This window comes from Amphiura filiformis, chromosome 9 (assembly GCF_039555335.1).
Source record: "Amphiura filiformis chromosome 9, Afil_fr2py, whole genome shotgun sequence".
Taxonomy (NCBI): Eukaryota; Metazoa; Echinodermata; class Ophiuroidea; order Amphilepidida; family Amphiuridae; genus Amphiura; species Amphiura filiformis.
The window spans coordinates 8,632,979-8,647,959 of NC_092636.1; the positions used below are offsets into that span (position 1 = coordinate 8,632,979).

Consider the following 14,981-nt stretch of genomic DNA (forward strand, 5'->3'; position numbering starts at 1 on the left):
AATGACAAATAAAATTGTGCTTGACAAAATGACTCATTTTGCTTGATTGTGTATTATTACATATCAAAGGGCTTATACTTTGTTCAGCTTATAAATGCCAAGACTCATAACCACAGACTACTACAGACTATCCATCAACACAGTCAATGTATGGGTGCTTTGTATGCTGCGAATTCTTGTATATTCATGAGTGCCGATCATTTGATCGTGTGTGTCTAACAATCACGCCAGCTTGGTATGCTTTCGCATATGCAATAAAGCATTGCGTGTCAAACGCAAAAGACCATAGAAATATGCCGTATGTGAGTAGCAATTTTGTCCGTCACACTTCATGGAACGATTGGCCTTCATTATAGGGCGATGCCGAGACTTTGACTTTTTGAAGTTAGTCTGTATCACAACATTGTGGATTGATATAGAATGGTGTAGAATGTGCGCTTTGCGCTTGTGAATTATGCAAGCATAACAAGTATGTCCACTATTCCAACATGAATGCACTGCCAGAGGTGCCTATGTCTTTTAAAATTACATCAAAGAAGAATTGGAGCTTTGAGTTTGCTGGAATAAAACAAAGTTCTTATAAACTCAAAAAATCAATTTGACACATATTGTAAAATTGGACATGTTAGTGAGATTAATTTTTGATGTGTTTTGATGTTTCACTTAGTGTTTAAATTTGCAATTCTATGCTACCTGACATTCACACATGGGAAATCTTCATCTTTTGTTACTTTCGCAGTAGCACAGAAATTTACTTTTACAGCATCTAGTTCTGGTTCTAAGCCCTTGATATTTCGCCTTGCTTTCAGAGCATTAATGACTGACATTATACTCAATTCATTAGCACTACTCAGAATATACTGGAGTATTACGTCACTCATACACACTTGAGAAGCTAAGGCAAGATGTACAAAAATGCAGCAACATTTTACACCAGTTTATTGCTATAATTTTTACAAGAATTTACTAAATCAAATCCAATAATGGGCTATTCCCTTTGAAATCCATACACCCCCGATGAAAGACATGACATTAATCTCCCACACAGGGGTGCAGATTTCAAATGGAGTCACCCATTCAGGTAATCCCAATTCACACTCATTATGTAGAATATCACATTGGATTTCAACTGGAATAGCTCATTTATTTCATAATTTTCATCCAACTTTTTCCCATCTCACAACTCACTATTGTAACCTTGCGATCTGCAGCTATTCTTTGCAGTGTGCCACCTCCCTTGTTATCTTGGACTATCCATAGACCACATGCTATCTGGATGTAGCTCCTCCTTACTCTGTAAATCCTCCTTCAGTGCAACATGTCTTGAATTCACAGCCTAAACAAAAAGATGGTAAAAAAACATAATTGTAATGGAGTATAAGAGTGAGCAGGAATAATAATAACAGGTTTGTCCGACGGATCGTTAGTTCTTGAGTTTAAGGTATTTTAGGTTAGGATTAGGGTTAGGGATCAGGTTAGACTAGGGTTAGGGTTAGGGGCAGATTTATGTTTAGGAATAGGTTAGGGTTCTATTTAGGTTTAAGGTTAGGATTAGGACTTAGGTTATAAGGTTATATGGTAGGGTTAGGGCTAAATTTAGGCTTAGGGTTATCGGACTAATAACTATTCGGACTAACAAGGGAAAATATTGGCAAATTTTAGATCATTATCAATATGATTCCCAACTGATAATTTGTAAACTTATGACTTACTTACCTTTTTGAGTATATCAGCGATACTTATCAGCTTCGTTTCAGGTGCAATACCAAGATCAGCAAGTTGACTAGGATGAGGCCCTCGTGTGGTGGTTCTTAGCTTCTCTCTCTGATTGGTCAATGCAGCAGCATCCAACTGAAATTGAGCTAAACCCCATCAGGAGAGTTTAGTGCCCCATGTTGTTTGGTCTTGGTTGATGTCTTGCGTAATGTCTTGGACTGGACCATTAAGGCACTAGGGGTAGGATTTGTGTGGTGAAGTGCTATTGCTGGTGGTGGTGGGGCTTGGGGTATGGCGGGTTGAGTCGACCTCACTGTATTAAATCCTGCTCTTCTTGATGACAAAGCACCTCGAGCACTATGCTTCAGTAAACCTGTATCATCATCATATCCACTGTCCTCCATACCTCCTAGCGGGATGCTTCCAACATCTTCGACAGAGTCCACCACACCTAGGTTGTCATGATCACCACTAGCCTCTTCCACAGCTTCTGGGATGTCCATGTGACACGCCTTCATAAGTTGTGTATGAGACTCGAGAGCCATCTGGTCAAGTTGCTTCTGACTCATATGCATGGATTGGTTTACCAAGGAGATGATGTTGCGTGCTGAGGTGGGATCTTCCATCGTCTCCCGGGGAATGCCTGCTGCATTCAGGAGAGCTTTCCATTCCGGTGGGAAAGACAGACCTTCAAGGCTGATCAAAATGTCCTGCAAACAGATAATCAAACATATATATCATAGCTGACCACTAGTTTTGTTCATTTCATTTTTTCATTATATTTCATTTTGTATCAAACTATTACATACGCAGCCTGAGAAAACAAATATTCGAAAATTTTACACAATTCCATGGATAAAAAAAGCTGTACACTGGACAACCACAGTAGGACTACATGTAGCCAAGGATACAGGACTAGAGAGACAATACATCGTGAGCTGCATTCAGAACAGAGTAGTTTGGAGAGCCAGCAGCGGAGTCTGACTGGACATGTCAAGTTGGCCTAAGCAAGCAGCAAGTAACACTGGCTTATTTTAAGTTATTTCAATGGCACCACTAGACAAGTCAGCTCAATCCATAAGGCGTTCAACTATAATAGTGCAAGAGGTGGTGGGTTCAAACCCTGGCAGTGGTTAGTACATTCTTGTGGAAAAACTGACTGACTGATCACATAAGCAGCCAATAAGCAGCACTAGGTAATTATGAAGAGGATGCCTAAAATATACAATTTTGTAAAACGGAATTCGTTATTCATTCTGTTGTTCATAATTTTAGCCAGGTAAATGAGCATAAATAAGCTGTAATGAACTACAGTGAAAAGCAATACACACATTATGAACATTTGACATGATTGGAAGAACACAGAAGTTGCCAATTTACCTTGAAGGATGGCCTCTTATTTGGCTTATGCTCCCAGCAGGCACAGATAAGTCTTCTCAATGGCTCAGGGCAAGACGATGGAATCTCAAGACGCTTATTACGTCGGACTCGCTCGAGAACCTGGACAAAAGAAAACAAATCTTGCTATCAATTAATGGAATCAGAACCCAAGTGGCATTAAATTATTTAAAAATACAAGGGTTCTCACAGAGACCCTTCTATAGACTGCTTCTCTATTGGCATTTTCCTGCCATTGATGGGGTGGACATCGACATCACATATCATAGGGTAGCAAAAGTGAGGTCAAGAAGGGTATCACATGATTATTTTGTTATTTGTGACGTGATCAAGGGGAATGAGTCACATGTCGACCCCGGTCGAAAATGAGTCTTACATGTTTCTAAAGAGGACATTTAGAGCTTTCTGAAACTGAAAAGCCCATGTTGATACGACTTTTCTTAGCAAAGTTACATCAATTTATCAATCGCTGAAAACAATATAAAACAAAAGAATTTTGACACTTTCTTTGCCAATATCTCAAAATCAATATTAGCGACATCTGACTCATTTCCCTTGATCGTGTCACATTTTATATCATGTGATACCCTTCTTTCCCTTGCTTTTGTTATTTTATAATATGATATATCGATGTTCACCCTATCAACAGAAGGAAAGTGCCAATTATAGGTATGGTCTATATGATACCAAATTCAGGCTTTATACAAGCAATTTAAAATTTGAATGTTTAGATATTTTACAGGTAGGTATCACTAACTAGTTAAGAACTATGTGATTAACTATTTAGGTATATAGCTTACCTGAAAGACTGATAGTCCCTCATATGGGCTATCTCTTGTCAGCATCTCCCATAAAATGATGGCAAAACTATACACATCAACCTGTTGTATAGAAAAATACACAAAATAAACATTCAAATATTTATTTGTTTTCAATCATTTGTGTACAATCATAACCAAAGGATGAACTTGTCGGTTGCTACATGTATCTATTTTTACATATAGCTAGGAATAAATACCAGACTCATCTCAAGTAGCGGCCAATTTAAATCATCCACAATGTAGGTTTATGAATGTTCTCACATTGTTAGTGGTTGGCTGTTACACATCTAGACACCACATCTTTGTAAGCAACTGTCAAGAAAGGACTCTAAACCAGACCAAGACTAGCTATAGGGCTGTACAATAATCCTATGGAGATACTACCGGCTCATTGTCCCCTTCGACCATTAAATGTTTGATTGGATTTGCTTGGATGTCACTAAAATAAGGGGTATATGTTGCTGCTGACAAGTGCATCAAGTTATGTATCAAATAACATTTCGTCAGCCTGCTATGATAATTGCCTAAGTCATTTTTAGTAATTTTGAGAAGGAAGTACTAAATATGGTTCACGCATGTGTTTACACATATTTATTCACCAATTTTTATACAAGAACAAATGATAATGATACAGATTAAAGGGAATAATCCAAAATAATTAGGGTGATTACATAACTGATGCATGCTTGAACCATATTTTGTACTTTTTTTTTTTTTTTTAAAAAAAAAAACTAGGGCAATTATCGTAGCAGCAGGGTTCGAATTCAGTCAATTCTTTTTGCATAGCTGTTCGTGCTATGCAAAACACATGTTTGTGTAGCAGTTTCCAAATTTTGCATAGCAGTTATTTTGCTATGCAAAAATAAAAATGTGTAGCATTTGGCGATGCAATATTTGTGTTTGCGTAGCAAATCTACAACTTCTGTCATTGTCATCAAATCTCGGCTATCACTGCCGCGCCGCCGCCGCCAATAAGTATTCGCGCATCACACACATTTCCCAAACTCACTTTGTTGCTAATAAAATATCAAATATATCCAAGAAAATACAGGTTGTATGTGTTCATCATTTATTTATCATCAATAAATTCATGTTTGTGCTGGATTTTATGATTAAAAGCCATCAGAATTCACGATTGTTTTCAAGAAGTCAAAATTTATGTGTAATATCGCCATTGACATTTCCCTCATTAATTATTCATGAGCTCATTATCGCGACGTAAAGGGAGAGAAAGTGGGTATTTTGAAACCGATGCTCAGTAAACATATAAACAATTTTTGATGCGCAGTGGTATATACAGCTTCAGGGGTCTTGAAACTACTTGAAAACATCTCCTAGCAACGGTCAGAGGTCAGGTTTTTGCTGATAGCTGTTGATTTGACAGACGTAATTTTGCTATTGACCTTTTCGGTAAATCCCATAACCCTTTGCGAGCACACCTGAGAACTCGTCATTTTACGTCACGCCGACTTGCAATGCGCAGTAACGATGTACGATAAACGGTGTGCGATCGGCGCAGAGCGTGGATTTGAAAATGACGAAGTTCTTAGGTATACTCGCAAAGGGTTATGGGATTTACCGAAAAGGTCAATTGCAAGAGCTTAACAGATTCGGGAACCACCAAAATTACCTGGGGCTTTTAACATTGCTAGCTTGAGGGATATCCCCACATGTTTTGAGGTAAAATGCGATGTGTAAGTTGGCTCGCAAATTGCGATGCGTTAGGGAACTTTTGAGGTAAATACGACGTGGAATTTAGCTCAAATTTATGTATAGCACTTTTAGCTATGCATTTTGGAAAAGTGCATAGCAGTTGATGGAAATTGCATCGCATTTTGCGATCACGATACCGTCGAATTCGACCGCTCGCGTAGCAGGGTTACGATTATGTTGTGCTTCTATCTGCATGTTGTCCGCATAGCAAAATATTTTAAAGCCTGCTTATGCACTACATATTTATATCACATGCATATCTGGTAGCAGGAAATTACAAATTTTACCTTTGGTGTCAACTCTGTAGCATTCTCCAGGAGTTCAGGTGCCATCCATGCAGGAGTGCCTCTCACTTTCCCTGAGCCTGCTTCATGCCTGTATGTACATAACACACAAAATATAAAGAAATCAATTTACCCATTCTTGCAGTGAGACATCTGGGCATGTTGACAAAGTTGAGTACTTGTACTTGAGGTTTTGCACTGGTTTTCAGGGCTTTCCTCTGTCAATGCCATCAAGCCTCGACAGCTCAGTGGAAAGAGCATCCGAATGACCTTATTCCCCTAAGAATGTGTCACATACATTCTCACAAAAAGTTTACATGATTAAAATTTAAAACTTTTGATCCAAACACTAGAAAGTTATCACCACCTCTCGGAATTTTCAGATGGTTACTCCATCTTTCATCAGCGAGACTGAGATTGTGATGTTGATCAACATCACAATCTCGCTGATGAAAGATGGAGATACCATCTGAAAATTCTGTGAGATAGGATTGCATTTGGATCAAAAGTATTAAACTTCAATATACCAACAAAGATGAACTTTCATGAAAAGAAATCTTGAACTTCAAACTTCAAAATGGCGAATTTACCTGAGCTTAGAGAATCCAAAGTCTGCAATCTTTGCCCTTCCATAGGTACCAAGTAAGACATTCATTGGTTTCAGATCAAGGTGTAATACCACAGGTCTGTGCCTGTGTAGGTAGTTCATTCCAAGGCATATATCGCGTGCTATCTGGTAATACCCTACATGATCCAATGATGGCCTATAGGATACAAAATATGTAAGGTGAGTTAGTTAAAGACTTGGCAAAAGATTTTACAGGTAAACTTGATCATAACAACTTTCGATCACAATTGACTTCATATGTATTTGTTAAAAGCCCATTCAGTGATCACAGCAAAATTGCGAAGAAATTACTTAAAAGTGAAGAATAATTCATTACGATTGTTATTAGTTTTTATTTTAAATGAAAAATTTGGCAAAAAATGAGGAAAACAGCAGTATTGACGAAGCCATATTCAAATATTTGTCGATAATTTCTGCACCTGTAAGTACAGAAATTAGCTAAAAAGTAGAGAAATTACAGTTTCTTACCTATCACTATCATGTAGATAATGGTATAGACTCCCTCCTGCCATGTATTCTAACACCATCAGAGGTAATCTTCCTGTAGTACACACACCTAGAAGTAACACCACCCTTGGATGGCGCAGCTCGTGTAAGAGACTCACCTAGGAAACGGACAGAGTGATATTAAAGTTTGTTCGGGTTATAATTGGTGAAAAAAATGAGACTTGGTAATATTGTGTATATGTGACCGTACAGCACGAATGAGCCGTAAATGTGCTAAATTGTATTCTGAGTTACAGTGTAAAATGTGCATGAAGGTCATATTCATCGGTACCTCAAGTTGGCGCGACAGCTATCTCATTTTGATTGTAAACATGGAATTATTATTTCATGTGGGTTAGGAAGTTTAATGGTACTAACTACTACATGTAAACAATCATAGTAATATCCCTTGAAAAAGCATTTTTATATGTGATTGGTTACGAACAAAGTACTCAATATTATGCCATGTATACTTTGATCAGCTCGTAATCGGCGGGCCTAATAACATCGCGGATTAATATCAAAATATTTTATTTTGAGAATTGCCTTGTGACATCTTGCCAGAAGCATCACAAATTATTAATTCAAATCCTATACTTTTGTCTACTTTCTTTAACATACAAAATATAGACCAGACAGGTCAACTAATAGCACTTTTAGCGTGTGTCTACTTTTCGGCGTAGTGGTAAAAGCCTAATATTTGCTGCCTATTACGAGCTGATCAAACTATACCTAATAATAATTACATACAGCAGTCTCTACTTTGTTCTTCCTGAATCTGTAATTCAAATAATTTGTATGGTAATATTTGTGATGTGATCTGTGAAAACCCTTCACATGGTGACATTTTTGATTTTTGAGTTATGTAGATCAAAAACATGGAAATTTAAAAATCTTTTTAGAACTGTTTTCATTTTGTACCTGTGACTTCATCATCAAAAGTTATGAGCAAAAAAGGATTGAAAAAAAAAAAGTTAAAGAAATAGCTAGAGAGTTTTAAGCTTTATAAAACAAAATAGGATAATGCAACATGTGAAGGGTTTTCATATATCACAGCATATTTGTGACTCCTCAACAACTGAGCCCGGATGTCGCCAGTGCCACTATTGAGATATGCTCCATCGAACTTAACAATAAACAATAGGAAAGAAAGGATTTATTGACTGTTTTATTGATTTTTCACTACTTAAATGTCAAGTACTATAGACATGATATACATCATTTTAAAGCTAATTTCAAGCAGAATATTTTGGTTGAATATCTCAAAAATGATGATTGGCGACATCCGGGCTCAGTTGTGGCGAGGAGTCACATTTGTCCACTTTTAGTCAGATTATCGACTTTACCATATACCGTACTGACGCGAGTATAGTCCCACCCCGTTTTTGGGTGAACATTTTTCAAAATTGGGGGGTGGGACTATACTCGAATCAAAAAAAAAAAATAAATAAAATTTTTTTTTTTAAATTTTTTAATTTTTTCGGTTTTGTAGTGTCCCTGGACCTAGACCTAAATGCTAGGATCATTCATGGTTGACCTAAAAAAAAAAAAAAAAAAAAATTTCAAGATATTTTGTATTTTTAATATGAAAATTGATAATTTGTATTCATGTCATAGTCTATTAATGATTTCAAAATGCATTGAATTTTTTTTTTTTTTTTTTTTTTCCGAAAATTTGGGGGTGGGACTTTACTCGAAGGTGGGACTATACTCGCGTCAGTACGGTATTTTTTTAATTATCTAAAATCACTTTACAAAAATAATAGCAATGGCAATAACAACATTATGAAATTTACAAAAGTTATGCTTGATTGATTGACATGAATTACCTCTTCTGCAAAATAATTATGATCGGCTTCTTGTATGGGGATCTTGAGTCTTTTGATGGCTACTTCTGAACCATTGAAATTCCCTGAGAAAACTTGAGAGAATGTGCCCTCACCAAGAACAGCTGAAATCACAAAATAATACCAATGATGATAGTAAAAAATAATGTTGGTAATGACAAAAACAGACATTACATCAGCAAGCTCTATACTACATGCAGCATAACAAAAACTGCAGATCTTACACTACAGAATAGAAATCTGATCACGCTTTGTCTTGCTCAACAGAACAAAAAGCGAAGTTAAAGATTAAAGTGATCAGACATTTGCATGATTTTGGCTAGAATTTGGATCCGTCATGATTAGTTGTGGTCAATCCTGCAATTCTACCAAACTGTGAGAGGTAGATTATTGCTAATGATTTTACTTTTGTTTTCTGTCGAGAGTATGTGAGTCCCAGACACTTAAACTCGTCGTTTTTCTTAGAGATCGAGAGATCACGCAAGGCTGATTTCAACCATCAGCTGTTGTTAAGAAATTGAGTTCCTCCTGTGAAGAAAACATGATGTTTTCTTAAGGCTATTTCAACACTCGGGAAAACTCTGGAAAACTGATTTGTCCCAATTTACATTGCAGGTGGTTCTTTTTCAGTAAAAGGCTTAAAGTGGAGGATTCACTTACAGTAAATTATAACATTGCTAAATCTTTTGACTTCGAATTTGTAAAAAAGTACACAAAAACTTGTATCTAAGAAGGAGATCATTTCTCCCTTTTCAGCCAATATATGGAATGCCCTTCCTGAATACATTGTATCTAACTAGGATATGCAGAGCTTCAAGCAGGAGGTAAACTGCTATCACTGCGCCAACCCGTTACCTATTAATAGATAACTACTGTCAATGCACAGACCAGCTCATAAATGTAAACAAATAGGCAAATACCTGTTTCATCAAAGATAATGTCTTCTTCAGGTAGCTCACAGCTTTGGACTGGATCACGATACTTAAGACGACTTAATTCTGATTCCAACATCCTAGAAAAATAGCATAACATATGGGATATTGACATAATATATAGATTACTACTGATGCAGCCTTCAATCTCATAGTGGGCATTCTTGGGCATTGCCTCCGCTCCAATTTGTCCACAGTCAAACAAAATTTCCAATTTTAAAGCCAAAAATGCTAAATTTTAGACAAATTTTCCCCTACATATTTCTTGCCCTCCACCACAGAAAAAAAATAAATCAATTTTAAACAATGATATTACCCCAGACTAATACAGACCATTTTCAAATAGTCAAAGTCCCTGTGCATTGTATGCTGTGGATTCTCGCATATTCATGAGAACCGATCGTTCGATCGCCAGTGTTGCATGCCTTAGTGTATACGTGATAGAGCATTGCGAATCTTTGCGTTTAAGCGAAAGACCGTAAAAATATGCGATATGTGCATAGCGGAACGATCGGCCCTCATTATCGGGTGATGCTGAGACTTTGACTGTTTGCAGTTTGTCTGTGTCTTAGTCCTTTGCTATTCTGACTGCTCTACGTTGGGCTATCCCAGATCAATTCCATACACCCCATGTGTATGACCTTTATCTTCTACACAGGGAGTGTGAATTTCAAATGGGGTTACCTGAATGGGTGACTCCATTTAAAATTCACACCCCCTGCATGGGAGATTAAGGTTATGTCTTCCACAGGGCTTGTATTGATTTCAACAGGAATAACCCATTTCAGTCTCATTGATCATTTAACCTGATTTTGTTTTTAAAATTGAAGCAGATTATGTAATTTTTGTTATACACTCACTTAATTTCTTTCCTGTGTTTTTCCTTCTGTTTCTTGACTTCTTTAAGCAGGTCCTGTTTAGATAAAGACTTAGTTCTTGTTCTTCTATGGCCTTTCCCCATGGGTGCAGACTCAGCTCTCTTTTTCTGGGCTTTAGCAGCAGCTACATCACCATCAGATTTGGGTACATGTATTGCCGAGTTGGGTCGAAGATGTATTTGCAGCGCATTCAATTGCTGCTGTATCTTTTCCAGTTTTGCTTCTGTCTCTGATGAAGTTTGGTTGGGGACACCTTGCAGTCCTCTGATCTGAATGTGGAAGAAAATATCATTATCATTTTTATACCAGAACAAAAGAACACTAATTGGAAAAGAAGCAAATGGTTTCTGAAAATGTATTGTTACAAGCCGACGACGGAACGTCGGCTTGTTCTGTCTTCTTCCAATTCTTTCTTTCTTCTTCTTCTTCTTCTTCTTTCTTCTGGCAACCAATCAACTGCATCTAGCTCCGCAAGGGATCGACAGATTTCAACCAAACTTGACCCAAAAGACCACTGGGCTAGGCCAAAGCTTCCATTTGACTTTGACCTTGCTGTGACCTTTGACCTAGCTATAATGGTCAAAATGTGATTTCACAAAAATGCTACTTCTTCCACAAATTACATGCAATGATCATGTGACTCATGCATGGGTCACTCCATATCAAATCAAGGAGGCGCCCACCTGACCCCCTCAGATTTGATTTATATTTTAGTCATATGTTGTACCTGTAAAAATATTAAAACCTGCAAATTTGAGGTCTGTAGCTCTTACGGATTTTCTGTGGCAGCCATTTAAAGTTTGAGTAGGGGAGTCTAAATTTGGACCCAAAAGTTGCCCTTTAATCTTTTTTCATCTTTGGGCGTTTGTGCCTTCTTTATAAAAAGAAAGAGAGGTCTGAAACTTTGCATACACACTAACTGCATGCCCAATTTGTCAAAAATAAAAAATAAAAAAATTCTGTAATTGCTTGCGTTGTGTCACGGGCTCATTAAATATGCAAGAAAAAATGTATTATTTTGTAAACTGGTATGTTTAGCATCACTAAATTCACTTTTTTGTTCGATTAATTATTTTTTGTTGTCACCGATGCTATATATAGGATAAATACAATGCATACCCAAAAAATTGGGGTCACAACTCATTTACATTTGAACAGCGCCCTCACGAAGATGGAATTTATTGCACATTCAACATTTTCAGGGGCCCAAAGTGATGTGGTCCACCTTCAAAGTTTATAAAACATCACTTTTATATAACTACAAGTCTTAAATTACAACTTTGCTAAGTCCCAGTAATTGTATAGGTTGACTTCATATAAAATGACAAGCCCAAAGTTAACCATTTTCTTATGATTGCATGTAGTGCAAATGTGCCGAATTCGGAAGGCTTGAAAGTCAAATTGGCCCCAATATTGAAAATAAAATGGAAATAAAAGTAAATAGGGCCAATAACTATGCATCTAGTCATTTATTTTCAATATTGTGGCCATTTTGACTTTTAAACCTTCCGAATTCGCACATTTGCAGTACATGCAATCATAAGAAAACGGTCAACTTTAGGCTTGTCGTTTTATATGAAGTCAATCTATAAAATTAATGGGATTGAGCAAAGTTGCAATTTAAGACTAGTAGTCATATAAAAGTGATGTTTTATAAATTTTGAAGGTTGACCACATCGACTTTGGGCCCCTGAAAATGTTGAATTTGCAATAAATTTCATCTTTGTGAGGGCGCTTGTTCAAATGTAAATGAGTTGTGACCCCAATTTTTTGGGTATGCATTGTATTTATCCTATATATAGCATCGGTGACAAAAAAATTAATCTGACAAAAATGTGAATTTATTTAGGGGCTAAACTTGCCAGTTTACAAAACATCTTCGTGAGGGCGCTGCACTCCAACTTTAAATGGCTACCATAGAAAATCTGTATATATTGAAAACGAAATGGAAATACAAGTAAATGGGGCCAATAACTACTCATCTAATCATTTATTTTTAATATTGTGGCCAATTTGACTTTCAAGCCTTCCGAATTCGGCACATTTGCACTACATGCAATCATAAGAAAATGGTCAACTTTGGGCTTGTCATTTTATATGAAGTCAACCTATACAATTACTGGGACTTAGCAAAGTTGTAATTTAAGACTAGTAGTTATATAAAAGTGTTGTTTTATAAATTTTGAAGGTGGACCACATCGACTTTGGGCCCCCTGAAAATGTTGAATTTGCAATAAATTTCATCTTCGTGAGGGCGCTGTTCGAAATGTAAATGAGTTGTGACCCCAATTTTTTGGGTATGCATTGTATTTATCCTATATATAGCATCGGTGACAACAAAAAATAATTAATCTGACAAAAAATGTGAATTTAGGGGGGCTAAACTTGCCAGTTTACAAAACATTACATTTTTTTCTTGCATATTTAATGAGCCCGTGACACAACGCACAATTACAGATTTTTTTTATTTTTATTTTTGACAAATTGGGCATGCAGTTAGTGTGTATGCAAAGTTTCAGACCTCTCTTTCCTTTTATAAAGAAGGCACAGACTCCCAAAGATGAAATTTATTTAAGGGGTAACTTTTAGGTCCAAATTTAGACCTCCCTACTCCAACTTTAAATGCCTGCCACAGAAAATCCGTAAGAGCTACAGACCTCAAATTTGCAGGTTTTTAATATTTTTACAGGTACAACATATGACTAAAATATAAAGCAAATCTGAGGGGGTCAGGTGGGGCGCATCCTTGATTTGATATGGAGTGACCCGCATATGAATTAACATGTGGCAGTGCTTAAAACTTGTCAAAAAGAATTGAGGTCAAAGGTCATTAAGGGGTCCTTTCCGGTCTGAAAGCTAAAAATATTCAAAAAATCACTGTCTTTACAAATTATATAGCAGAGAGTCGCCTTTAGCACACATGCATCGCTACTAGCCAGGGTCTTTAGGATGCCTACAGTTTTGGGGTCAAAGGTCATTATAAGGGGTTACTTCGGTCAAAAACCGAAATATTCAAAAAATTTTATCTCAAAATGTAAACAGACCAGAGTAATATAACCATCATACATGAATCAGTGTTACCTGATGTATGCATGGTATTTTTATTTTGGGGGTCAAAGGTCATTAAGGGGTCACTTTCTGTTTTTAGCTAAATAACTTCAAGAATTTTTATCTCAACAACTAATCATAGTAGAATTTTTTAATTAAAATTGGAACAATGCATTTTGTTGGTGTACATAAGGGTTTTTTTCCATTGAGGTCAAAGGTCACTAAGGGGGTCAAAAGGTCAATCAAAAATTTAAAAAAAATCAAAATCCATGTATAAGTTCCGATTAAGCTAAAATTCCCCAGGAATATTTCTTATGACATCCTAAGCACAATGCACGAGCAGTTGACCCCATCTGTGACCCAGGGGTCAAGTTATAGGGGTCAAAGTTCAAGAGTCGGCTTGTACCCGTTCTATGGAACGGCGGTTTCTAGTTTCTTTCTCTCTTTTACTCACTGCTTATACATGTGTAAGCTCAAATGTTGTGATAAGAGCTCCTTACAGCAATGTTGCATCAGAATATGCAGATTTTTATACCCATGCTGCAAAATACCCTTCTTGATATAGCTAATCGACCCCACATTTGAAGTGAAGGGGAAATTGTGACCATCCAATTATAATAATCATATAACCTATAACAAGTACCAAAGAGACTTGCAGAGATATTCTTTACAAAGTTGTTTGCCTAACTGCTTCAAGAATTGATCGATGAACATTATTATCTAGGTCACATTGATACCACATGTACATTTTATTTTTATTTTTATTTTATTTATAAGACTCTATACACTGGTGATTACACAATATCATAAGAACAGTTAAATATAAAATAGCAAAATACATTCAGAAAAGATTGCAGTAATATGTATGTCTAAAATGGATTTAAAATACAAATTGATACCAGTGCAGAGAATAGGACTAACAGGTGCTTATCCCTCTAAGACCATTCCACCTCGAGGCCAAAAATAAGCCGCCCTCACCCTTTCCCCCCTAGCCCTTCTAAGTAGACCTGCACATAGTACAGTTACACTGTACATGAAGAGAACCACATGCCATACCGTAAAAACTTGATAGTATTATGTGCTTAATATCAAGCGCTTTGAAAACATGAAATTGTACCAAAGTCTGGTGCTTCAGCTTTACCAACTGAGCTAATGGGGTTGAGACACACATTTGCAGGTTTACTTGTTTGTATATAACTATGTGTATCGATAATTTGCTCTTCCATAGGT

At 36.7% G+C, this 14,981-nt stretch overlaps 1 protein-coding gene across 1 annotated transcript in view; it reads right to left on the minus strand.

Annotated features, from left to right (window-relative positions):
• Positions 1-471: 471 nt before the first annotated feature.
• The window catches only part of LOC140160583 (uncharacterized), a 23,098-nt gene continuing 8,588 nt past the window's right edge, over positions 472-14,981 (minus strand). Inside the window, 11 exon segments of the mRNA XM_072183824.1 lie at positions 472-1,336; positions 1,717-1,871; positions 1,874-2,426; positions 3,097-3,216; positions 3,915-3,995; positions 5,936-6,023; positions 6,523-6,696; positions 7,029-7,165; positions 8,876-8,997; positions 9,814-9,905; positions 10,686-10,972. Of these exon segments, the coding sequence (XP_072039925.1) occupies positions 1,241-1,336; positions 1,717-1,871; positions 1,874-2,426; positions 3,097-3,216; positions 3,915-3,995; positions 5,936-6,023; positions 6,523-6,696; positions 7,029-7,165; positions 8,876-8,997; positions 9,814-9,905; positions 10,686-10,972 (1,905 nt within the window). The 3' untranslated portion in view covers positions 472-1,240.